At 37.6% G+C, this 25,344-nt stretch overlaps 2 protein-coding genes across 3 annotated transcripts in view; one reads left to right on the plus strand and one right to left on the minus strand.

Moving 5' to 3' along the window:
• FARSB (phenylalanyl-tRNA synthetase subunit beta) overlaps window positions 1-25,344 on the plus strand; it is an 896,824-nt gene that overhangs the window by 531,106 nt on the left and 340,374 nt on the right. The gene's annotated exons all lie outside the window — the stretch shown is intronic.
• The window catches only part of ACSL3 (acyl-CoA synthetase long chain family member 3), an 81,097-nt gene that overhangs the window by 10,676 nt on the left and 45,077 nt on the right, over window positions 1-25,344 (minus strand). For both annotated transcript variants that reach the window (XM_050752078.1, XM_050752077.1), the window contains 12 exons: window positions 24,641-25,055; window positions 17,321-17,498; window positions 15,676-15,785; window positions 14,681-14,819; window positions 12,443-12,593; window positions 11,071-11,194; window positions 10,751-10,822; window positions 8,973-9,112; window positions 6,513-6,685; window positions 4,780-4,854; window positions 2,857-3,048; window positions 693-807 (listed from right to left, as the gene is read on the minus strand). In XM_050752078.1, coding sequence (XP_050608035.1) covers window positions 693-807; window positions 2,857-3,048; window positions 4,780-4,854; window positions 6,513-6,685; window positions 8,973-9,112; window positions 10,751-10,822; window positions 11,071-11,194; window positions 12,443-12,593; window positions 14,681-14,819; window positions 15,676-15,785; window positions 17,321-17,498; window positions 24,641-25,018 — 1,847 coding nt within the window. In that variant the 5' untranslated portion in view covers window positions 25,019-25,055. The remainder of the gene's footprint in view (window positions 1-692; window positions 808-2,856; window positions 3,049-4,779; window positions 4,855-6,512; window positions 6,686-8,972; window positions 9,113-10,750; window positions 10,823-11,070; window positions 11,195-12,442; window positions 12,594-14,680; window positions 14,820-15,675; window positions 15,786-17,320; window positions 17,499-24,640; window positions 25,056-25,344) is intronic.

The following is a 25,344-nucleotide window of genomic DNA, read 5'->3' on the forward strand; positions in this document are numbered from 1 at the left end:
ATAAATAAATTCAGAACTGTACCATCACTAAAGAAAATACTAAATGGCTAAAGACTGGAATCATTTATAAATAAATACAATTCATTTCTAACTTAGGCTGTACCCCCAACATCTGTTTCTAAATTAGTTTTTCTGGTAATAGATTTTATTTTCTCATAACAATTCATGTCAACCGTCGTAGTCAGGTTCCCAGCACCCTCATCATCATCACGAGGTGGGGATGCTGTGCGTTAGGTTGCAGCTTAACACAGCTTACAGTAGGAGCCCCAAGACCTGCCTGGAGTGCCGAGCAGGCTCAAGTGTAGAGTGGGGGTAAGCACTAAGCAGCACACTGCTCACTGCCACTTCTTTACTCCCCATTCCTCTGGAGTAGTTCTGTGAAGCTTCCCCTCCTGAGGGACAGGTAGGTAGGGATACCAAGGCGGCAGGAAGGAAGATTTTATTTTCTTCACCTCCCTACATGGGACACTGCAGTGAGACGTAAAGCAGAAAACAAGACACAGAGAGAAAGATTGGGGAAGCCTTACGAGGAAAGAGTCAGCTAATGGCTGGAATGAGGAGGAGGCTGTTCCCACAAGTAACAGATAGGAAGAGTTCTCGGAACATTTTTACAAAGAAGGTCCATACAGGTAGGAAATGTCTATGGACATCAAATGTTTTAAGCAAAAGCAGTATGAATTCCATGTTCTTACCTGTTTGCATATGCACAAATGTTATCTACTAGTGGAAGATTCTTCAAAGCTGCCTCTACTTTCCCAAGAGAAACATATTCTCCTGCCTGTAGTTTTACGAGGTCTTTTTTACGATCTGCAAAACAGAGAAGAAAGGTGGAGAGGAGAAAACAATGAGTAATAATATTAATAACATTTAATACATCTATAAATACTGGCCATTCTCTAAGTAATTTGCTATCAAATTGTTTAAAACTTTGCAAACTTAAGCATTAATGGTTATGCTGAAATTAAAAGCACATATTACAATTAGGCCCTAATTTTTGTACTGCTAAATACATGGTTTTAAAGAAAAACAGGCCAGGTGCAGTGGCTCACACCTGTAATCCCAGAACTTTGGGAGGCCGACGCGGGCAGATCACTAGAGGTCAGGAGTTCGAGACTACCTTGGCCAACATGGTGAAACCCCGTCACTACTAAAAATAAAAAAAATAAGCTGGGCGTGGTGGCGCACACCTGTAATCCCAGCTACTCAGGAGGCTGAGGTAGGAGAATTGCATGAACCCAGGAGGCGGAGGTTGTAGTGAGCTGAGATCATGCCACTGCACTCCAGCCTGGGTGACAGAGCAAGACTACATCTCAAAAAACATAAAGAAAGAAAACCAATTAACTTCTACTTAATGGACTCCATTAGCAGGGCTTCAAGTATGTTCTTCTGAATGAGTTTATTCCTGGTATCCATTAGTACCAGGCAGGTGAGGAAGATATTCAATGCCATCTGCAAGCTCACAATCTATCTGGAGACATGCATAATGCAAAAACATACTACTTCAATACACTGGTACTACAATGGTAGCACTAAGGGTTAAGACTCTCCAACCTGGGGATTCGGAAAAAATTCTTGCAAGTGAGGGCTGAGCTGAGGGTTGGTTGGTTGGTTGGTTGGTTTTGAGATTTTGAGACAGGGTCTCACTCTGTTGCCCATACTGGAGTGCAGTGGCACAATCACGGCCTCCTGGGCTCCTGTGATCCTCCCACCTCAGCCCCCTGAGTAGATGGGATTACAGGCCTGAGTCACTACGCTCAGCCACTTGAGCTGAGTCCTAAGGGAAGAGTGAGAGGTAGTCAGGTAGAACAACACTGGCAAAAGCCAGAAAAACATCACCTCTAATTTCAGCTGCATCAAGGAGGAGGAGGAAACAACTGACGATGAAGGAGAAGATGCGAAGAATGTTAACAGGGGCACCCTGCACTGAGCTTCTAGGAGACATTAAATGGTTGTGGCTGGTAAGATCCATGTTTAGTGATTACATGGTGGCAGTGAGAGGGTGTGTTTAAGGAGGTAAGCATGGTGACAGAGAAGAAATTCTTGGGAAAGGGTGGCAGAAGGTATATGCCTGACCAATGATCAGGTAAGAGAGACAAAGAGAGAAGAGTAGGATTTTGAGACATAGCTCATAAAATAAACCAGTGAGATATAAAATAGGAACGGGAAGCTGACTGAAGAGAACAGTCTTGAGTCTCCTCCCAGGTTTCCAGTTAGCAAGACAGGGACAGAAATGCCATTAACTTTTTTTTTTTTTTTGGATAGAGTCTTGCTCTATCGCCCAGGTTGGAGTGCAGTGGTGTGATCTCTGCTCCCTGCAAGCTCCATCTCCCAGGTTCATGCCATTCTCCTGCCTCAGCCTCCCCAGTAGCCGGGATTATGGGCACCCGACAAAGACACCATGCACGGCTAACTGAAATGCAATTAACTTTAAAAAAAAAAAAAAAGAACCTAAAAGGAGAAGCAGAATAAGGTATTTTTCAACCCATATGAGTCACAGCACTTGAGCTGCCTGGCTTTCCTTTGTTCTCCTGGGCAAGGCACAGGTGCAGTTCAGACTGTGAGAGCTCCATCCACTAACCTCTAGATGTCAGAAACGCAGGCAGGAAAGAATGACTAAGGGTTATCTAATAGTAATTTAGAATACCACTGCTGCTGAACCATCTTTGAGAACTCATAACATGTCAGGCCTCATAAATTCCACAGTCCATAATATTTTATATTAAAGGAGTGATGCAACAACCCAAACTAAGATTACATAAAGATTTATATTATTAAACACCTTCTCTAAATACATTGTACCTCTTATGTAAACTATTTCAGAAACATTCATTTTCAAAACTATATTAGACGACTTACCAATAATCTTTAAGCACCCATCAGGATCAAACTCTCCAATATCCCCAGTACAGAGCCACCTCTGTCCATTTTCATCTTCAAAGAAATCAGCTTTTGTTTTTGCTTCATTTTTGTAGTATCCCATTGTCACATTTTGGCCCCCAATAAGAATTTCACCCCTGGGGTGTGGTTTATCAGTATTAAAGTATCCACCTAATAAAATAGTAATTGAGTTAATTATTTTAAGTTGAGCTAAACACAACACATGAAAATTTGAAACTAATAGTTTCTAAATAGAGTCATCTATTTTAATCCAATTAGAACTTCCCAAAGGAAAAAAGGCAGACACTGTGAACGAGCAAAGTTTATCAATTTAACAGTAGGCACAAAATCTCAGCTGCTAAACCATAAGCATTTATGTTTTCAAACTTCTATTCCAAGAAAAATCCAACATCTTCCATTTGTTGTATAAAATTACAAATACAACAGAAGACAAATTTGAAAGATTCTGCATTGTCTTAAATATCATATTGATAAACTGATAAAAGTATTAAGTCATGCAATTAATAGAACAAATCCCTATATAAAAATGAGTTACTGCTGGGCGCAGTGGCTCATGTGTGTAATCACAGCACTTTGGGAGGCCAAGGAGGGTGGATCGCCTGAGGTCAGGAGTTTGAGGGCAGCCTGGTCAACATGGTGAAACCCCACCTCTACTAAAAATACAATAATTAGCCTGCAGTGGTGGTGCACGCCTGTAATCCCAGCTATTAGGGAGGCTGAGGGAGGAGAATCGCTCAAACTCACGAAGTGGAGATTGCAGTGAGCCAAGACCATTGACACTGCACTCCAGCCTGGGCAACAAGAGCGAAACTCCAGGTCAAAAAAAAAAAAAAAGTGAGTTACTACATATTAAGATTTATTCTTACAGATAATTTCAAAATGACTCCAGGCCTAAATTTATTAAATATTTTCACTAATTCTGCTAAAGATAGCTAAAAGATATCCAAGCCTTAGAATCTTTATTTATTTATTTATTTAATTTATTTATTTTGGAGACAAGAGTCTCACTCTATCGCCCAGGCTAGAGTGCAGTGGTGCAATCTCAGCTCACTGCAGCCTCCACCTCCCGGGTTCAAGTGATTCTCCTGCCTCATGAGGCCTCCCGAGTAGCTGGAATTACAGGCACACACCACCACGCCTGGCTAATTTCTGTATTTTTAGTAGAGACAGGGTTTCACCATGTTGGTCAGGCTGGTCTCAAACTCCTGACCTCGTGATCCACCCGTCTTGGCCTCCCAAAGTGCTGGGATTACAGGAGGGAGTCACCGCGCCCGGCCAGAATCTTTATCTTTACTTGATCTCTATCTTTACTTGATGTAGAGGAAAGGTGCGTCACAATAAAATTTGTGTATTTTGATAATTTGTATATTTTAACAGGATCAAATAAATTTTTAAGTGACCATTACTTTAAATGGCATGAGGATAAACAGACTTTCATGGAATTACAGTGAAAATTTCCTTCTGATAATACAAGGTTGACGCCCTCAGAAAAAAAGAAAGAAAAAAAATTATGTAAAAATCCACAATTTCATAAAATAAATTTTACAATTTTACTTCTGCAAAATAAAGTTATGATCACTCCTAATTTACTGATATTATTCACTTACTAGTACATTTCTCAAGTTTTTGCCACAATTCTCACTTGCATCTATGTAATAAGTAAAATAAAAACAATTACAGTTCCTCAGAAACATCTTTGAAACAAGAAAAATAAATGCATTCATATAGTTCGAGATAAAACACGTCTATTACAAAGGACAAAAATGAGCACTTATGGGTGTTTACATTCTAAAGGAAGAACGTGAAGCACTAATTTTAAAGTGATTCTAATTTTAAAGTTTAACACTTTAAAAATTAATGCTCTGTGGTTAAGTTTATTACCTTCCTCCCAGTTTTTTAATTTGATTTCACAGCAAACTAATGGTGCTCCCACTCGGCCAGTATTGTAGTCCCACACTAGGAATTAAATGAAAAAAAAGGTATTTGAGAACAGTAAGATAATACATTGCTTCATTTTTCTAAATTACCAAAAATGATTATTTATCCCAAGGCTGAGATATCCCCAGAGAATCCTTAAAAGCAGAAGTCACATATTGGTGAAGCACAGGCCGTGAGGCCTGTAGAGTCGTACTTTTTGGCCTACATTGAGGGTTTTTTTTTTTTTTTAATTAGTTATTGCCATTCTTAAAAATCAGGAAATTTTAGATGTAAGTGTGGAAGCGCCAGCAACAATGGGCCCACATTTTGGGAACAGCAGAACGGACAGCCTCCGTTAGACAGGGCATGCCTGCTCCTGTTCCCCCAGAATCAATCCTTACCCATCACATTGTCTTACATTAGGGCCCACTTGACTCATTTAAATAGGTAGCTGTCTGGTTCATGAGTTTGAAGTCCCTGTCCTAAAGGATGATGAAAGCAATGGTTTACATCTATTTTACTTTCTTATTAGGCCTCACAGATGTGCAGTACAAAACACCTCTCTAATCTTTTCCCATGTAATGTATCACCATTTCAAAGTGAGACCTCTGCAGGTTCCATCAGCTTATGCTATCATACCCTGTTTAAAATTAATACAGCAATAGCTCAAGAGGCAGGCTGAAGAAAAAGACTGGTAGCTTTTAAGGATGTGAGGAAAGAACCCTCTACTATTATGAATTACTACTGTATTATGTTTCCTCTTCAAAGACCAAATATCAGAAATGAAAGGCTGATATTTAATGCTTTAAAGACTTTCATTTACAACATAAATTGTTACTGATTAATCATTCAATTTGAATCTTAAAAATAGAAGAAATTAAGGATCCTCGGAAGAAATCCTGTAAGCATGTATTTGAAGGTTGCTTATTTCCTACAAAACATTACTTAGAAGTAGCTTCCAAAAATACATAAAACACAGAAAACGTAACCAAAAAACAGAAAAATGAAGTAATACGTGAAAATGGTATACAGAAGCACTCAAATAGGGAAAAATCAGTTATGAGGTTTTGTATCTATCCATATATAGCAAATACAAAGTAGGAGAAGCATAGCTGTATCTTGTACCGGAAAGCAAAATAACTTTCTCCCATAAAAGGGACACATGAGGCCCTATGCGATTCATCTCAGAACTGCTAATTAGTTGGTAGATCTCCTCCTCAACCACAACCACATGATAAACTCTGGTAATAATATTCCCTAGACCTGAACCTAGCTCCTCTCTAACACTTACAGAAATCCTCATAAACATTTCTGAACCTGAGCCTTAATATACTTACTACACAAATAAACAAAAGCACCTTAATTTTCCTACATAAAAATTTAATCACTGATGTGAGAAAACAAATATAAACAAAATAGTCAATGTTTGTTACTAAAGTTTCTTTTCCAGAATGCTAAGTGGTTTTTAATATTACATATCAGTTTGATATAAAAACTTCTCTAGATGAATTATTTACTCTAGATGCAGCTAATACATTCTAAAAATTGGTATCAATGATCATAGTACTTGGGATTTACCATTATTCTGCCTCACAAACACCTTACTACTCTTCTCCTATATATTTGCAGAACGTATCCCATATCCCCAACAAAACGTCTGGCATCACACTCCAGCCTCTGATCATGGAGAACACTACCTTCTGTAATTGTTCCGGCCCCAGCAGATTCAGTGAGTCCGTATCCCTGACCAACAGGACAGCAGAAACAGATGTTCATGAACCGCTGTGTGGTTGCAGAAAGTGGAGCGCCACCACACAACAGGAGACGAATATTTCCGCCTAGCAAGCTTCGAACTTTCCGGAAAACAAAGCTAAAGAAAAAAATTAGAGAACCACAGGATTTTAAAACTGAATGGGATCTTCCAAATCACTGAAACTAATCCCCCCGTTTTGATATGAGAGATTTTGAGATGAAGTGACTTATCCAAGGTTACACAGCCAATGTGGAGATTCTCTTGAGCCTCAAATCTTAATTTTTTGAAGTTCAAAAAGGTAAAGAATTTATGATTTCCTCTTAAGAGCTTTTCAATTAATATTAAAATTTGAATTGTCAGGTTTAGTTTTATATAGAGACAGGAAAACCCTTGCTTACAGCCACTTATATATTATTATTTACATAAAATATTTATCATATATCAATACTGAACAATCCTATCATCTTTATGAAATACATTAAAATCAAATTAATTTTTGCTTTAATGTACTTTATTAGAAATGTGTATAATTTGTATACAACAATCTGTTTTTAAAGTTTCACTAATTCAAGCTTTGAAGTGTTTACTGTTAAAAATAATCTAGTAAATTATCTGTGAAGCATCAAAAAAAGGAAACCAGTTAAACATCTAATTGATGTTTCTGAAAACACACTAATAAAAAGATTGCATGCTGCCTTGATCAAAAAGGAGAGGTAGTATCCTCTGGATACCAAAATCCTCAGATGTATAAGTCCCTTATATAAAACGGCATAGTATTTGCATAAAGCCTACACATATCCTCCAAAATACTTTAAATTATCTCTAGATTACTTACAATACCTAATACAACATAAATGCTATGTAAATAGTTTTTATACTGCATTATTTGTCTTTTTCATTGTTGTATTGTTATGTTCTATTGTTTTTCTCCCCAGAATATTTTTGATCCATGGTTGGTTGAATCTAAAGATGTGGAACCTGTCGATACAGAGGGCCGACTTTATAACTCACTGAAGAAATAAGTAACGTAAGGCAGGATAAAAACTTACAAAGCTCTAAATTATGTGAAGCATCTGAAAACTGTATTAATATTCCCATAAAAAATACTTTGAATGTAATACTTCCATTTTCTAACTTCTAAGCTATTTCATGATAAAATCATAAATCTATGTACTCTATTAACACTATACAAATACAGGTTAGAACAAAACTGATCATTTAAAACTTTAAATACAAAACATTTAATTATATTCATACTGAAATAAATATAAAAGCAAAAGAGAAACTATTTCTCAAAATAATTAAAACTAAGTGTTCACAGAAAATATAAACACACAAATAGCAAAATCTTAAGTGAAAACACACTTATAATGACAATGCAGGTTTTTTTAAACTGCTCATACTGTTATACAGGTTTTTGGTTTGCTTGTTTTTTAAAGAGACAAAGTCTCACTTTCACCCAGGGTGGTGTGTAGCGGTGTAGTCATTGCTCCCAGGCCCAAATGATCCTCCCACTTCAGTCCCTGAAGTAACTGGGATTACAGATATGTGACACCATGCCCAGCTAAGCAGAGGAGTCTTGCTATGTTGCCCAGGCTCGTCTTGAACTCCTGGCCTCAAGCAATCCTCCCACGTCAAGATGGATTTCTTTCTTTTCTTTTTTTTTTTGAGATGAGTCTCGCGTGCTGTCACCCAGGCTGGAGTGCAGTAGCACGATCTCGCTCACTGCAACCTCTGCCTCCTGAGTTCAAGCGATTCTCCTGTCTCAGCCTCCCTAATAGCTGAGACTATAGGCACATGCCACCACCCCGGCTAATTTTTGTAATTTTAGTAGAGATGGGGTTTTGCCATGTTGGCCAGGCTGGTCTTGAATTCCTGACCTCAGGTGATCTGCCTGCCTTGGCCTCCCAAAGTGCTGAGTTTACAAGAGTGAGCCATCGTGTTCAGCCAAGATGGATTTTTTTTTTTTTTTTGAGACCAAGTCTCGCTCTGTCGCCCAGGCTGGAGTGCAGTGGCGCGATCTCAGCTCACTGCAAGCTCCACCTCCCCGGTTTGCGCCATTCTCCTGCCTCACCCTCCCGAGTAGCTGGGACTACAGGCGCCCGCCACCACGTCCGACTAATTTCCTTTTGTATTTTTAGTAGAGACAGGGTTTCACCATGTTAGTCAGGATGGTCTCGATCTCCTGACCTGGTGATCCGCTCGCCTCAGCCTCTCACAAAGTGCTGGGATTACAGGCGTGAGCCACCGCGCCTGGCCTGGGATGGATTTTTTTAAAGAGTTCTCTTGACTTTATGAAATAAAGTTATTTTTTATAACTATCTCAATTAATTGGGCTATTAATGTGAACTAAATGATTAAATCATCAAGGGGAGAAAGAAGGAGGTAGAGAGTCTTTACTTACCTGTTGCACAGTGGAGTATTACGTCCTTTTGAAATCTGTTCCATTTTGTAATTATAGGCCAGAATAAACAGATTACGTTGAAAACTACTCATTTCATTCACTTTATTCATGACATTTTTGTAGATCCGGTCCATGATCTCCTAAATGTATAAAAATGAGTTTTACATAGTTAATAATGATAACAGCTGCCTTACATATTCAAATCTTAGCATCAGATTAATATTTTTAGCAATATTAAGGCATTTTAAAAGACGTATTCTTCAACTGTGGATGTGCTTCAGCAAGAAGAAAAAAAAACTTTTTTGAATTTTTCAAAAAGATGTATCCTATCAAGATCAAACTTTTAAAATAGAACCACCATTACTTTAAAAATAAAGTTTCTACAAAAATAATTTTTAAAAGCAGAAATATATCTAGATACTCATATAATTTGTAAGATATTACTTCTTTATATTGCTTTGCTTATCTTACTGATTCTGAACTAAAACCTACTCACAAAATAAATGAACAACCACCTGAAATGGTTTTTCAAAATTTCCTAACTTTATCTTATGAAAGTATACAGAACCACATTCTTTGCTCACAAAAAGACCAAGCAACGTTTTGGGGTTTTTGTTTGGCTCTTTGTCTTTCGATATCGCACCAGGAAGTTTTCCTTGTCTGTGCTGCATTTTGCTGGCTAGTTCCATGACTGTGAAGTATACTTTAATAACTTAAAATAATGTTTCCTCGGCCGGGCGTGGTGGCTCAAGCCTGTAATCCCAGCACTTTGGGAGGCCGAGACGGGCGGATCACGAGGTCAGGAGATCGAGACCATGCTGGCTAACACGGTGAAACCCCGTCTCTACTAAAAAATACAAAAAATTAGCCGGGCGAGGTGGCGGGCGCCTGTAGTCCCAGCTACTCGGGAGGCTGAGGCAGGAGAATGGCGTGAACCCAGGAGGCGGAGCTTGCAGTGAGCTGAGATCCGGCCACTGCACTCCAGCCTGGGCGACAGAGCGAAACTGCGTCTCAAAAAAAAAAAAAAAAAAAAAAAAAAGTTTCCTCCATAACTTTAAATTATATGTCATTTTTAAGTGAACTAAGAATTTAAGTAGGATACTAAAGAAACTATAATTATAGAAAGAAACTATAAAACTACTGATTATTTATATTTGACTTTGAAGTAACTATGTAATTATTCTTGACATAAGCATTTAGGTATCTGACAATAATTCCCATCATTTCCAAACAAACTCAGCCTATGTTATAAGGAGCCAGAAAATCACTGCTGTCCCATTTCCCTTGACTTATTCCCAGGCCCCTGTATTATGTAAGGACGCACAGCCCCTCTTAAGTCATTCGAAGTTGCACCAGCTTCTCTGTCACTTTGTTTGGTGTTTAGACCACACTTTCCCTGAGGACTCAGGAGGTAACTATACAGCTTGCTTAAAAGGAGGTGATCTCTCACTTTCCCTCCTAGCTCTCAACAGGCTTCAAGTGTCGATGAATTCACAAACAGATGTCATGGAAATAATTTTTTATTTTAACAAGAAGGCATTTAGGGAAAGGAGCTGATAATTACATATAGAAGCTGAAATTAAGTTGAGTGCTTAGTAAATAAGAAAGCTAAAGCAGAACTGAAGAAATCCTGTAGCACCTAAGGCAATATTCATAATCAATAAGGAATAAATCCTACATAAACCACCTTGTCAACAATATATTTTTCACTAGCACTAATGCCTTGTAGCGGGTGACACTTCTTTAATACTCAATATTAAATAAGGGTCACTTCTTACCGGAACTGCTGCCATCAGTGTTGGTTTCAACATGGATGTATCTCCTTTGCTTCCTTTTTTAATTTTTGAAGACTATAAAATAAGAAAAAGTGATCTATAGAAAGTGATCCTTATTTTTAAAATTCAATGATATTCTTAGATCAAAAAGTCAATTATAAATTATTTTAATGTACTTATAGTCTAAGAAGCACTTAAAAGGCTAAAGTTCATTTTAAAATGAACCATTGCTCAGTCATAATACACTGTCATACTGACTGAAAAAAACGCATTAAAATTCATTATGATTTTTTAGTATTTCAAGTCACAGACACTGAACTTACCTGATCTGCTAAAGTCTGCGGTGAAGAGTAACCAATGCGGCATCCATGAGACAGACAGACAAGCTCAGCACTTAATTCTAGAACATGGGCCAGAGGCAAATATCCAATGTAGACATCTTCCTCTCTAAAAGAAAAGGGAGGCATCAGAAACAAAAGTCAGGAGCCATCTATGCCAAAAGTGCCCTATAATGGGAGCAAGCCTGAAAGCACATGGAAGGGCCCCAGGCATCAATTTGTTGGTCAAGTGTGCGTGTGTTTGTGAGAGCAAGAGATGAAGAGAGGACAGACAGACCCTGGGGATGTTAGGGAAAAAGAATTACAGTTCAACCTAAAAGCAAGGAGACAGACACGCTCAGGAAGGAGTGCTGTTTCCAGTCCTACTTAAAAGCACTCAGGAATTCTAAGCGCTGCTGAAGCAAAAGTACTGAGGCAGAAGCAGGAGTGGCTTAAACAAATAATAATACAGGGTTCTTTTGAAGAACAGAATAAATCATCCAAGGAGGAAATGGTCTTTACATCTAGTGGGTTGCCAACCCACTGCTATTTGCCAGAAATTTTACAGATAAGACTCTTGTTCTGGGAATTGGATTATGTAATAAATGAGAACTTAATATATAGAAAATGTGTATGTATTTGTATATGCTTCAAGAGTTGCCCCCACAACCAAAATATAGACGGCAACTGAGAAAAACCTGTAAGAAAATTGTTGCACTTAATTTTTTCTGAAATGTATGCATACATAAGAGACATTTCTCCATCCCCAAGTTCAATCCCATAGCAATTATGTGTGTATGTGCGTGTATGTTTGTAATTTCTGTGCATAAAAGCATCAAAAATATCCAACCACTGTACCCTATCAGTCATCAGAATACCGACTGCATCTCTGGCAATGTTTCTTTGACAGTCCCTCAAACTTCCATCTGGTTTCTTCCATCAGTCTCTTTCCCACTCCACTCTACCTTCCGCTGCTACCACTGGAGTTTGTATTAACAAGAAAAATCGGAGACTGAATAGTGAAGCTCAACAAATACTGAGTGGATAATTTAAATTACCTGTTCACCTGAATTGTATTTAGATATAAAAACAACGACAGTGGCAAATACAAGCTGATTAAAATAACTTAAAGGATTTACAACTATAAAAAGTTAAGTTCTGTACTTTTTAAAATGTATCTATACGATATATTTTCAATCTCACAACTGTAACTATTTTGCCATTAATTTTAATCTTCTTTTTTATTTTTTAAGGAAATGCCTACTACAGACAGACTCTGAAGGACTAATTCAGCCTTATGTTAATAAAATGACACAAATGCTAACATTATAACAGACATAAATACTTAACTACTCAATGTTACTTTATTCTGACATACCCCAGTTCTGGAATCCTTTCTGCCATCCCAGTTATACCAGCAATAATGTTACTATGTGAGATCATGACTCCCTTTGGAAGTCCTGTGGATCCACTTGTGTACATGATTACTGCAATATCTGAGGGCAATGGTTTGCTATGAGGTTGGTTTTCTGCATTGAAGAGAAAAAACAAACACATACACTTTTATGAGATTCAGCTGTATCAACAATTTCTTTTCATTATCAATTCAATCAAATAACTCAATCAAATTGAGTTAACTCAATTCAACAAATATTAATTATACTGAGATCAACAAAATAGATCAAGTCCCTGCACTTATGGGAGATATATTCTATCGGGATATACAAACAGATTAACCTATGAAGAAAACTTCATAGCAAGTTTTCCTGCAAGACAAGGTGAGAAGACGACAATAGATGCTATTTGGATGGAAAAGTCTAGACAGCGTCTCTGTAGAGTTTACTTTAGCAAAGGCCTGAATAAAGTGAGGAAGGGAGCCATGAAAACCCTGGAACTGGGAGAAGAATGTTCTAATTAGAAGAAAATAAGGAAATGCAAAGACCCAAAGGTAGGAATGTGCTCAGCATATCTAAAGACCAGCAAGGAGTGTGGCTGGAACAGAGTGAGCAAGAGGAAGAGTGGCAAGAAACAACGGTCAAGTGGCTAGCAGGGACCACACATAGGACCTCAAAGGCCATGGGAAGAACTTTGGAGTACGTTCTGGATGTAAAGCAATGTTGTTTTGAACAAGAGTATGTTATTATCTGTGAAAAAAAGAACACTTTGGCTGCTGTGTGGCTAACTTTAGAAAGGCAAAAAAAGTATCAGGGAGACAAGATTATCCCAGTAATTCAACTAAGAAATAAAGGTAGTTTAGACTAGAGTATCTAGGTGTTTGCTAAAAATCATTCACTGCTTCAGAGTGCTGACTAACTTGGTTACACCCAGAGTCCTGCATTAAAAGACAATGTGAACCATTTGAAATCAGAAGACTACCAGCCTAAGGACAATAGCTGACAAGTTATAGAGGTGGCACAGCAGAAGAACAAAGAGAAATAGGTCATGGTTGGCATTGTTGATACATCTGAACCACTCCCAGAAATACTCTACATGTGGACTTCTAAATGAGTGTGAAAAAATTATTTAAACGTACTCCTAATAGAATACCCTTCCTCTCCTGTCAGTCAAGATATATTTCTTAAATAATATTTACACTTGAAAGTCTTTACTTCCAAATCAGCCCTTCACTCCTTCAATCCACAGCACCCTTCTCCAACACCACCACTTCTTGGAAACTACCATCCTTGTGTCATCTGACCTCTGCATGCAGCCCCTGATCCTGCTGATGACTCACCAAGATCTCCTTTCCCTTGGCTTCCAGGAACCACATACTACTAAATAGTTTCTTCTTTCCTCTCTGACTAGTCCTTGGTACCCTTTGAAGCCACCATTCCCTGTTGGTGACCTCACTCCCTACTCCCACAGCTATAATTAAAGCCAAACCCCTTCCAGCTTCCAAATCTCTAACTCCAAACATAACTCAAGTACTAGACTTGTACACACCACTGTCCACAATATATCTGCATCTAAATATCCCACTACCACTCAAATTCCAGGTGCCTAAAATTTGAGCTAAGTGAATGCTTATATCTAATTAATTACTGTTTCCAACTACAGAGGAAATACAGTTCCAGCATCCCAGCAGCTTTTGCAGTATCTGTAAACACTAGTATACTAGCTAACATCTTCTGACACTTTTTTGAGAGTAGGAACTTCTAGAGTCACCATGCCTAATTGTGCTAGTTGGAGGGTAAGGTTGTCATCCCAGGAAAGGGAAGAACTGGAGCAGGGAGTAAAAGGAGGCCTCCAGGTTTAGCCATTCTGTTAAAACTACTTACAGGTAATTCACATAGGACAAGATTAATGGTATTATTTATAAACTAAATTTAAAACCACCCAAAACTATCATAAAAAGGGAATGAAAAAAATTGAATAATGTAAAATATTTTAAATTTCAAATAAATACTACTTGTAAAACATGAATGATTAATGTTTATATTTTTTTCTTAAAACTTTCTTTAAAGACTCAAGTGTACCTAGAGGGAACTGTTTTCCTAACTGATGTTAGAAAACTGATGTGTCATTTGAGCTAACCTCAGGATCAAAACTTTGGCATAATTCTGGAGAATGTGGTCACCAGAAAGCACACGTAAGGAATCAGAAAAGTGTAACATACCCATGCTGGCCTTGGCTCCCAGGGCCTCCACTGCAGCCATGGTATGCACAATGACCCCCTTGGGGAACTCGGACCAGGTTGGTGGCTTTCCATCAACAGTGATGATGTGCCGCAGGCGTGGGACCAGAGAAACTATATCCTAGAAATACACCAACATTCATCGTGTTCATTATTTTTCAAGCAGTTTAGCAAATAAGCAAAGTAGTTTACCATATTCAGTGAATTGTTAAGTAACTTCTTGCCTCAAAAAAGAAAGAAGAAAGGGTACCCTGGCATAATATCACTTTTTACAGATGGGTAAGTATTGGTCTGAATTTAAATTATTTCACAGCATTAGATTCACTGTGTGTACCCCTGGCCTATGGTAAAACCCTGATCAAGAACGGTACTGCCTTACAAAATGGGCATGTAAACACATGTTGCCTGAACTGTAGAGAAACCAGAAGCCCCTCATATTTTCAAGAGACTACATAAAAATATATGGGGGAAGGAGGAGAAAATTCACATGTAAACTTGTTCAAAAAGAAAATAGCAGCCCAGATATTTCTGGGAGTTGTCTAGAGACCAAAGAAACCTCTTTTTACTGTAATTTCATTAAAAGGCTCCCTTTTTAATTTTCAAACAATTCTGAAAACTTGTAGTTACTTAATGCTTCAGAAGTAAAATAAAAATTACTAGTTTAAAATATAACCCATCAAAACTACAAATTTACTACAAGTAAACTAGAAAATAGATGAGCACAATAAAAGAAAAAGTAGTCATAATTTCTTCAATTTAAACATAAGTATCTTAACAATTTATAACTCTGGATTACTTATACATGAATATATACAAAATCTACTTTTTATTTTCTAAAGGAAAAAATAAAGTATAATATTCATAAAATTCCACAAAGATTAAGGACTCAAAAGTCATAAAAGAACTAAGTATCAATAATAGGGCTCATGACACTGAAAATTCTAAAATATCAGACAGTTAGTAACTAGAGTCCTCACCTTCAACTTTGTTTGTAAGAGCTCTTTACTAGTAATGATGTTGGTCACCTCTGTTTCATTTAATCCATGAACAATGGCTGGACCTCCTAGAGTAGCATATAATGTAACAACTAAAAGGAAAAGAAGCAGCCAGTCAAATATTAAAACATTTAACTCTATATAAAATCTCTGAATGTAGAGATGAATCATAATAAAATATTGGGAGCCCTAAACTGTTAAATCCATAGTTTATAAGTGTTATGCTTTTTAAAGTTATCTTATCATACTAATCAACATTACACCTACTCATCCTTCCCTAAATGCCCCAAGATTTCCAATTTTTAAAGATGAAGATATTTAAATTTTTATTTTGTTTCACTTACAAATGTTACTATGGGACTACCATATTGTGAAGAAATTATAACTGATTTCTAAAACTTCAAACTCTTAATTATTGACCACTTGGTTCTATAATGTGAAAAAGAACATATACAAATAGGATGACACACTGAATGTCAGATTTACAGTGTATGTCAAGAGCACAAACAAGTGGCAGTAGCGTTTATTCTAAAAAATATCTAAAGACAAACATCGTCAGAAATGCTGAAATTACATAACATGAATAATGTAGATTTTTATTTACTTTCTGCCTAACTCAAAAAAAAGATACAAAAAATGACTTTGAAAATAATTCTTTTAAAGCTCCTCAAAAGAAACAATGTAAATCCAAACCTGTGAAAACAAAAATGGAATGTTTGTTTAAAAGAAAAAGTGGAGGAGGCCAGGCGCGCTGGCTCACGCTTATAATTCCAGCACTTTGGGAGGCCGAGGCGGGCAGATCACGAGGTCAGGAGATCAAGACCATCCTGGCCAACATGGTGAAACTCCATCTCTACTAAAAATACAAAAAATTAGCCGGGTGTGGCAGTATGCGCCTGTAGTCCCAGCTACTCGGGAAGGTGAGGGAGGAGAATTGCTTGAACCCGGGAGGCAGAGGCTGCAGTAAACTGAGATTGCACCACTGCACTCCAGCCTGGTGACAGAGCGAGACTCCATCTCAAAAAAGGAAAAAAAAAAGTGGAGGAATTTACAGCAAGAAATCTGGTGAAAGTGTATTTTGTTTCATCTGAAAGATGAGACTAAACATCCACAAATTACCGTCACATTTTGGCACTCAGACCTCTGAACTTACACTTCCAGAACTATCTCACAGACTGAGCCACCACAATTACCACTCAAATAACTACAATATGAAAACTCTATTGTTTAACCCAGCACCTTGAAGTTCACCAGGTTTCAGTATGGAAGCGTTTTGGAGGTCAACTGTTGTTACTGATAGAGATGACAGAACAAAACGACAGTAACTTCTAAAGAGGATTCCTGAGAAACGGTATTGGAACAATGGCCCCTAAGTGTAGGTCTAGTTCTCAAGACCCTGAAAGTCTCCTATTAAGAGGTGCAAGCCTCACTGCAACATTCATTGGTACAATTTGTCATATAATTGATTTATTTTCCAAAATACACCAAGAATTCCAAGTCACAACAGAGTTCTCCACTAACCAGACACTGGGTGAAAATTAACATCAGAATTTTAACCTCTTCAGAGTAAAGTATTTCAATAAATATCTGTTAGTTCATTTTTCCAGAGGTAAGAAAGTCTACATACGCTGAAAATTATACATAAAACACGCCTGTGCAGCTATCATCCACTCGGCCCTGGTCTCACAGAAGATGGCGATGTTGGTCTTTGGTTTCTGGCCCAACATCTGTAAGCCATTCCCAAAATTCAAGGCTCGAACGAAGACATCTTCATAGGAGAGCCAATTATACTGTCCAAGAATAACCTGACAAAACAAAAGACAAATACCCTTTAATGTAATCAAAATAATAATTTACAAAAAGAAACCAGAATATCGTCCAAATGTTATGATGAACCAGAAAGTTGTTTGCATAGAATTATTTTTTGAATAAAAAGCTAGAGATTGAGTTTGAGTGAAAAATACATTTTTAAAATGAGCTATTTTGTGACATCTTCTATACAACTTAAATCTTATACTGTAACTGGGGGGTTTTTGGCTTTATTTTTGGTTTTCAAAAATATTGAGAGTTTGATAGGATCCTAAAAGTCAACTGCCTGGCCAAATGGTCATATACTAATCGTCTACTTACAAATTTCATCTATTTAAATGATTTAGGTGTTAACTTAATATTTAGCCTAGTACCAAGTACCACAGATGCCAAAATTTTAATTTCTCTCTATTCAGGAATTCCTAAATGTCAGTATCAGATGGTACAATATGATTCACGGAAACTTTCTCTACCCAAGCTAACAGAAATCTTTATGATTGTTGAACTTGAACTGCAGTATCAAACTCTGGATAAGCAAAAGCAAAGTAAACAAGTTTCTGTTTACACAACCAGGTGGACTAGTTATATTATTCAAAGTCCCTCTGTTCAAGCCTTAAATGCTTACTGGCACCACCAGGCTTTCAGTATTTTATCTGTTTATCAAAAGTGCTGGTAATATCAAATATGCACTAGTAAAAACTCCCTTTTAAAGTTTTTTAACATATTGTCTTTAGAAAGTTTCCTCAACTTAGACAAAACCCTACATATAGATTGTATAAAATCCTTAATTACATACAGATTGTATAAAAAGTTCCTCTCTCTGCAAAAACATATAGGTGATTAATTCCCAAACACGGCTGTGTCAGTAACATACATCTCAAACACCTTAAAATCATCTGACCATGTTCATTTTATCAATATAAACATTTAAGAAATTTCTAGAAGAGGCTGGATAAAGATAAAAATGGAAAAGGATAAATGCTGCCATCTAGTGTCCCATGCAATTATGTATTTAAGAAATAAATGTTTATTTTGATGGATAAAGCAACTGCATTTAAGATGATACTTATTTACTTTACTGGCCCCAAACTCTCACCTTGCTCTTCACCCCCATGAAATGCTCAGCACAGGGAGCTCCAATGACTTCAAAAGGAGCTCTGTGGGGGTGAGAAGACAGATGAGAACTTGGCCAAAACGTGCAGGAACTGGATTACAATTATTAAGAATGTTACACTCTAAAGGTTAAGAATGCACTACCTTCCAGATTCTAGCATGTAAATGACAGGATTTCTAAATTTCAAAGACTAGGTGTGTTCTGAAAAGGCGTTTGATGTATAATCCAAATATGTAAACTCATGCAATGATGCCACCATGTGGCAAAGGAATCAAATGAGCGTGAAGATTTCCACATATGTAAAAAATAAAATAGAAAAATCTGAAGCTCATGATTTTAATTCTTTCAACCACGGAATCATCTAGTAATTATGTTTTTCATAAATATTTCATTTAGAGGACACTACCCACTCTATATTTTATCTGATTTGTGCTGGAAAAGTTTCTAATCCTAACTTTGTCCCTATGGCTAGCCCAAGACAAGATTAAACTATTTATTCCTTGCCAATATCATTGAACACTGCTGCAGAACAGCCAACCTTTAATCCAGGACCTCCACACCCTGAAGCAATCCTATCATACATCCCTGGTCTATTTGTTTTCTCACCCTCTGAAATACCTCTGAAACTTTCTCTCTATTCAAATAGCCTCCTCTGGGCAGGTGCAGTGGCTCATGCCTGTAATCCCAACACTTTGGAAGGCTGAGACAGGTGACTCATTTGAGGCCAGGAATTTGAGACCAGCCTGGGCAACACAGCAAGATCCCATGTCTAAAAAAATGTAAAATTAGCCAGGCGTGCAGTACATGCCTGTTGTTCCAACTACCTAGAAGGCTGAGGCAAAAGGATCACCTGACCCCAGGAACTCAAGGCTGCAGAGAGCTGTGATCATACCACTGTACTCCAGCCTGGGCAAGAGTGAGACTCTGTCTTAAAATACACACACACACACACACACACACACACACACACACCCTCCACCCTTCCTTCTCTACTTACAGGTGGTAATCTTGTCTCGTATCGAAAACCTCTTTAAGCACTAGGACTTGTTTTACTTTCACTATTTAGAAATATTTCAAAATTACACACGTTCCTGTCTTCTTCAGTAAACTACACCTGGCTTCATTTAACCATTCTCTCTGCAACTGAAGATCATGGTGAAAAAATTAGTCTGAGGGGAGCCATAGAGTAAAAATATTCAAGAGATCTGGATGGTTGTAATAATCATGATAATGATAATGAGGGTAACTAACCTTTATTAGTGCTTACTACATGCTAAGGACATTGCAAGTGTTAACTTACTAAACTCTTAATCATACCTGTAAAAAACTGTTACTATTATTATCCCTATTTTACACATGAGAATACGGAGATGTAGAGTAAATATAACCTGTTCAAAATCATGTAACTAATAAGTGATGGGACTAGAATATGAACCCAGGCAAACTCATTCCAGAGACTAACCATAAAATCACAATGTTTCCACTGCACTATAGAAAGAAGTCGGGGTCTTATTAAGCAGGTGAGTAAGATGGCCTGATTAACAAAAAAAATCCTTTTTATGCTGTGTGTGAGAGAACTATAGTTGGGGGCAAGTGTGGAAGCAAGGAGGCCTGCTAAAAAAAAAAGGCGGGAGGAGGCTGTAAGAGATGTAAATCAGACACCCCTGATGTTTTGGCTTCAACAATTTGGTATGCAGTAGTGCCTTTAATAAACAGGATGAAAGGAGAGGGACAGTTTGGATGGGGAAACTAAGAGAAGAGTAACATAATAGCCAGCCTACAAATCCCAGCCAAGAGAGTGACCATAATTTGTTACATACAGCATGATGCAAATGTCCTAATAAATCAGAAAATAAATATTATACACATACACAAACAGGGTAAAAAATGTGACTAGAGTAAGAAATAACACAAAAGATGGCATTAAGAAAGAGGAAAAGAAAAGTAAGTCAACTTACAAGGACATAAATGAGTGTTTCTATTATCTTTTTGGATCAATTTAGAAGGAATGTCAGTGAAGTCTTCTCTAAGTACCATTATTACATAATCCCTCATTCTCTTCTTATTTTTGTAAAATACCTAAGAAAAAATTAAGTGTTTCTGATAGCTCACAAAGTATATGAGCCAGCTGTACTCTTTTCTGTTTCTATTTTTAGTCTTTGCAGCTTTGTTCTATTTCAGGTATACATGTATTTTAAAGTTGTTCTGAAATCATTTCACTGTTCATTTCAAGATTGATGTTAGTGCAATGCATTTACTGCTGGGAACACTGGAATCAGGTGATGCTGACACAGGTTCCAGCTCTTAACTCTGCTACAGTTTTATAAAACCATATGAAACTTAAAAAGAGCCTGAAAAGGCCTGCCAAGCAACCAAGTGCCTTTTGTTTTTCTGTCCCCCCAGAAGAATCTGGTCGCAGTGAAGCTGGTGGCTACTCTATCCTGGACACAATGAGAGCAGGGTCATTGCCACTGTCTTTTTTCGTCCGCTCATCCTCCCCTCAGGACCTCAAAATAGACTGTTGGGATAAGATGGAAACAAAGCTTCAAAGTTCATTAATTTGAAATAAGGCTTGTGCATCTTTCCTTCAACCATATCAGATACAACATTCTGGGGTTAATCCCCAAAAATCTTCCTCAAAAACTATTTTAAATATTGCTACTCCATTCGTTTTCTTTTCCAGTTGAAGATGATCTTCAAATACGGAAACTATTTAATGAAGATACACTCCACTGAGCTTGATCAGCCAGCAGGCATTAATGGCAGAAAGTACACAGCTTAACCCATCGGTTGTGAAAGTTCCCCTTCTCAACATGCTAGGCAGATGCTGCTACTGACGCAATGCAATGGATGCAACAAGAAACCAAGAGAGGGGAAAACAAAAAAAGAGCCTAACATGTTTAACATGCAGCTGAGATACCCACTCTGCAGTCTGCAGATCACTGCCACAGCTGCAACACAGAATAAACTGAAACTAAGCCTCAGCTAACCAGCGATACTGCACACTTTCTTCTTGAGTATGGCCAAGAAAAAGTACTTGTTTCATTTATTATATGCAAAACCTAAAAATTAATTCTACTTTCCCAATGACCCTAAAGAAAACTATAACATGTTCCCAAGTCAGAGTCTAGACATAGCCTTCTGAACAAAGTCTGATGAACCACAAATGCCAATTTCATAGCAAATGCTAGCAGGCAGATCTGACATATAGAAATTCAGAACCTCCTATACTAAATAAAACTTCACAGTAATGAACTATAGACAAAAAAAAAATTGCTAAAAACCAATCTGTCTCACTTCCTACCTTTTATGAGTTCAAATACTTCATGCTTTGTTGAATAATGAACGAATACAAAGGCACTATGGTCAAGACAAGCAGGAAAGAGCCACATACACTTACACACGCACATTTAGGGAAGAACTATCATAGCTGAAGGATTTTATTTTGTCCAGTTTAATGACACATGAATTAGGAAGAAATATGAATTCACCACATAAGCGTCTCTTCTTTTTACACAATTGAGAACTAGTTTGCTGCTGCACATACTGAATGACGACTGAAAGACAATACTAGCCACATAAAATGAATAAAGTATGTGTGGGATACTGGAGAAAAACTAAGCTTCCTGAAAAATAATATGCTTAGACTAAAAGAGAATCTAACCTTTGCATTCAAATAGCATATCAAAGACCAAAAAATGAATCTATAAGCAGATAGAAAAGTAGGAAACTTTTGCACATAAAAATGTACTGTTTTCAGTACCTTCTCATAACTACCCGATTTCTCAAACACAGACTCAAGAACAGTGTGCCATAAAAAGAAGTGCTGTTCGGGCGCGGTGGCTCATGCCTGTAATCCCAGCACTTTGGGAGGCCGAGGTGGGCGGATCGCCTGAGGTTGGGAGTTTGAGACCAGCCTGACCAACATGGAGAAACCGTCTCTACTAAAAATACAAAATTAGCCGGACGTGGTGGCACATGCCTGTAATCCCAACGACTCAGGAGGCTGAGGCAGGAGATTCACTTGAACCCAGGAGGCGGAGGTTGCAGTGAGCTGAGATGGTGCCACTGCACTCCAGCCTGGACAACAAGAGTAAAATTCCGTCTCAAAAAAAAAAAGAGCCGTGCTAAATATGACAAAAGCAAACTTCACTATGATAAAACGTTTTGCAAATTACAATACATAGGCTAGAGAAGAAAAATTGAACATGCTTAACTCATGATTTCAATTTCTAGAAATGTGCTATTAACTTCAGCGAGATCTTAAACAGAAAACTAACTCAGTTTTTTCTAAGTCTGCAAAAGAAATAGGGAATATGCCTTAAAAGTAAGGTGACCATATAACTATCCAAACTAGGGCACTTTTGAGACCGTAAGGGGGCATTGTTAATGTCACAGCAACAAGTATAAATCAGGACTGCTTCCGATAAAGTAAGATATACAACTACTCTATTTAAAGGTGAGGAAATTTACAGATTCTGTTATCGAGTTAAAATGTTTTTAGTTTCTAGGAATTACTGACATCAACTTGCTTGGCATCTCCTTCATGTTTTGAGGAAAATGATGTATGAAACTTGTAGAAGTGGCAAAATTAATGGGCCATACGGAGGAGGCTAAGCAACATCCCTCTGGCCCTCCAGTAAAAGAGGAGTTCTGAGTTTTTCATTCCATAGTTGCAGTTATTTGAGTTATTTGGACTCTCCTTCAAGATCTGATGGTTTCCTTGTAACTGACAGAAAAACAGGCAGTTGGAGATCAAGGTAGCTGGAAATGGTTAAAAGATATTAAACCTATTAACTAACCCAGTTATCAACCAACTACACATCACTATGCCCCCTCTAAAAAATACTTTATCTTCAATTTTTAACACTAGAGTTTCAAGAACTGCTTAAGGAAAGTCACATATCCAAGTTCATAAACAGCATTCTCAGGCCATTTCTATACTACCAGTGAAGCACTACACTATTCCATGATCTAATTTTCCTCATTGAATTTTCTACTGTAATTTTCCTCATTGAATTCTCAAGATAATAGTAATGCAATAATAAAGGCTAGAGCATTTACATTAAGTGCCACAAACTGTTGTTCTAAGCACATTGCAGATACATACACACACTCAATCCTCACAAGAAGCCTGAAAGCTGTGATCAGTGAAGAATGGAGGGTATGAGTTCTGGAGCCAGAAGGCCTGAATTCCAGTCCCAGCTTCACTAGCTGTAGTGTCCTTGGGGTAGGTTACCTCAACTATCTGTGCCTCAATGCTGTCATCTGTAAGGTGAAGATAACAATAACTAACTCATAGGGTAACTGTGAGTCTTAAGATGATATACGTAAAGCTGTTAGAACAGCTTGGCTCTTGAGTGTCAGTAATGATCACTATCTTCATATTACAGAAAAAGAAACTGAGGCAAATTAGTTAAACTACTTTTCCAGGGTCAGAAAGCTAGTAAGCAGCAAAGCCAAGATTCAGACCTATAGTCTGGGTCTGGAGTCCAGGCTCTTAATTGCTGTTACACTGCCTCTAAGAACATCTTGCCCGTTGTTTCAAACCAACAATGGCAGGTTTCTCCATATTTCTGAAAAGAAATGTTTTAAGAACCATGCAATTGCCACAACCAAAGTACAAAGACATGAAGCACTCACTGCAACCCACATCTAAGCCACATTTAACCACATTTAACACAGCAGATCCCACCCTAAAACCTGGAGCCACTTCCAGCACCCAGCTGCTCTAGAGACAGGGAGTATGGTTTCATATCCAAAACTGCCCTAGACATTCCAAACCCTGGTAGACATTGGAGAAGAGCTCCACACCAGTGGGTCGCGATGCCCTTCTGAAAACTCAGAACGAATCAGTGCTGGTAAGTACAGGAAGAAATCAGAAGGCAGTCTAGCCCCCTTCCTACACTGTTTCTCCTTCAACAGCAAATTCTAATGGAAGCAGGCTGTGCCTGCCCTTTACTTCATTTGTAATAGGATATTTTTGTTCAGAAAGAATTCAAAGGCAATGAAAGATCACCTTACCTTTTTAAAAATTTTTCCATTTGGTTGTACTTCGTCTTCCTCATTTAAAACTTCACGTGTTCCCAAGAGTCTTTTGTTCTTAAACTTGTTTTTTGCATATGTAAAAACTTTATCTAGAGTATCACATCCAGGGTATAATACTGAAGCCAAACCATCCAAACTATTCACAGATCTGTATGCAGAATCAGGTTTTGAATTTACAGGCTTTGCTTTAATTTGGTTTGATTTTTCTTGTCTTGACTCAGAGAAAAAATAAAATGGAATGTATGTTAAAATAGTATAAAGTGATATTAGAAAATGTATAAAATATAAAAGAATAGGGTTGATGGTATGTTTTAGCTTCATGGTAGATGGTTTTGAAGACACGTGGTTATTCATAAGTACTCAAAAAGAATTAACAGACTTCAGCGAGAATCTAGAAGGAAGAAAAAGAAAGGCGTTAGTTCAAAATCATTTTTAAGTAATTTAAAGAAAAGTTACATCAGCAAATGAAGATTTTTTTTTTTTTCTATCAGACAGCAGCTACTATACTGGTCCCCTACAATGTCTTGATATTTCTAAGAGACTCATTTGTACAGTATCTATTAACAACGGAATTACAAGAAAAGTTTCCACATCATACTGTAGACAGATGGCCATTCTAACCAAAAAAGTATCCACAAACATTTCCCAGTACTTTTAGTCAGAAAGAGGGTTGGGGGAAG

The sequence above is a fragment of the Macaca thibetana genome, chromosome 12 (genome assembly GCF_024542745.1).
Source record: "Macaca thibetana thibetana isolate TM-01 chromosome 12, ASM2454274v1, whole genome shotgun sequence".
NCBI classification, from domain to species: Eukaryota; Metazoa; Chordata; class Mammalia; order Primates; family Cercopithecidae; genus Macaca; species Macaca thibetana.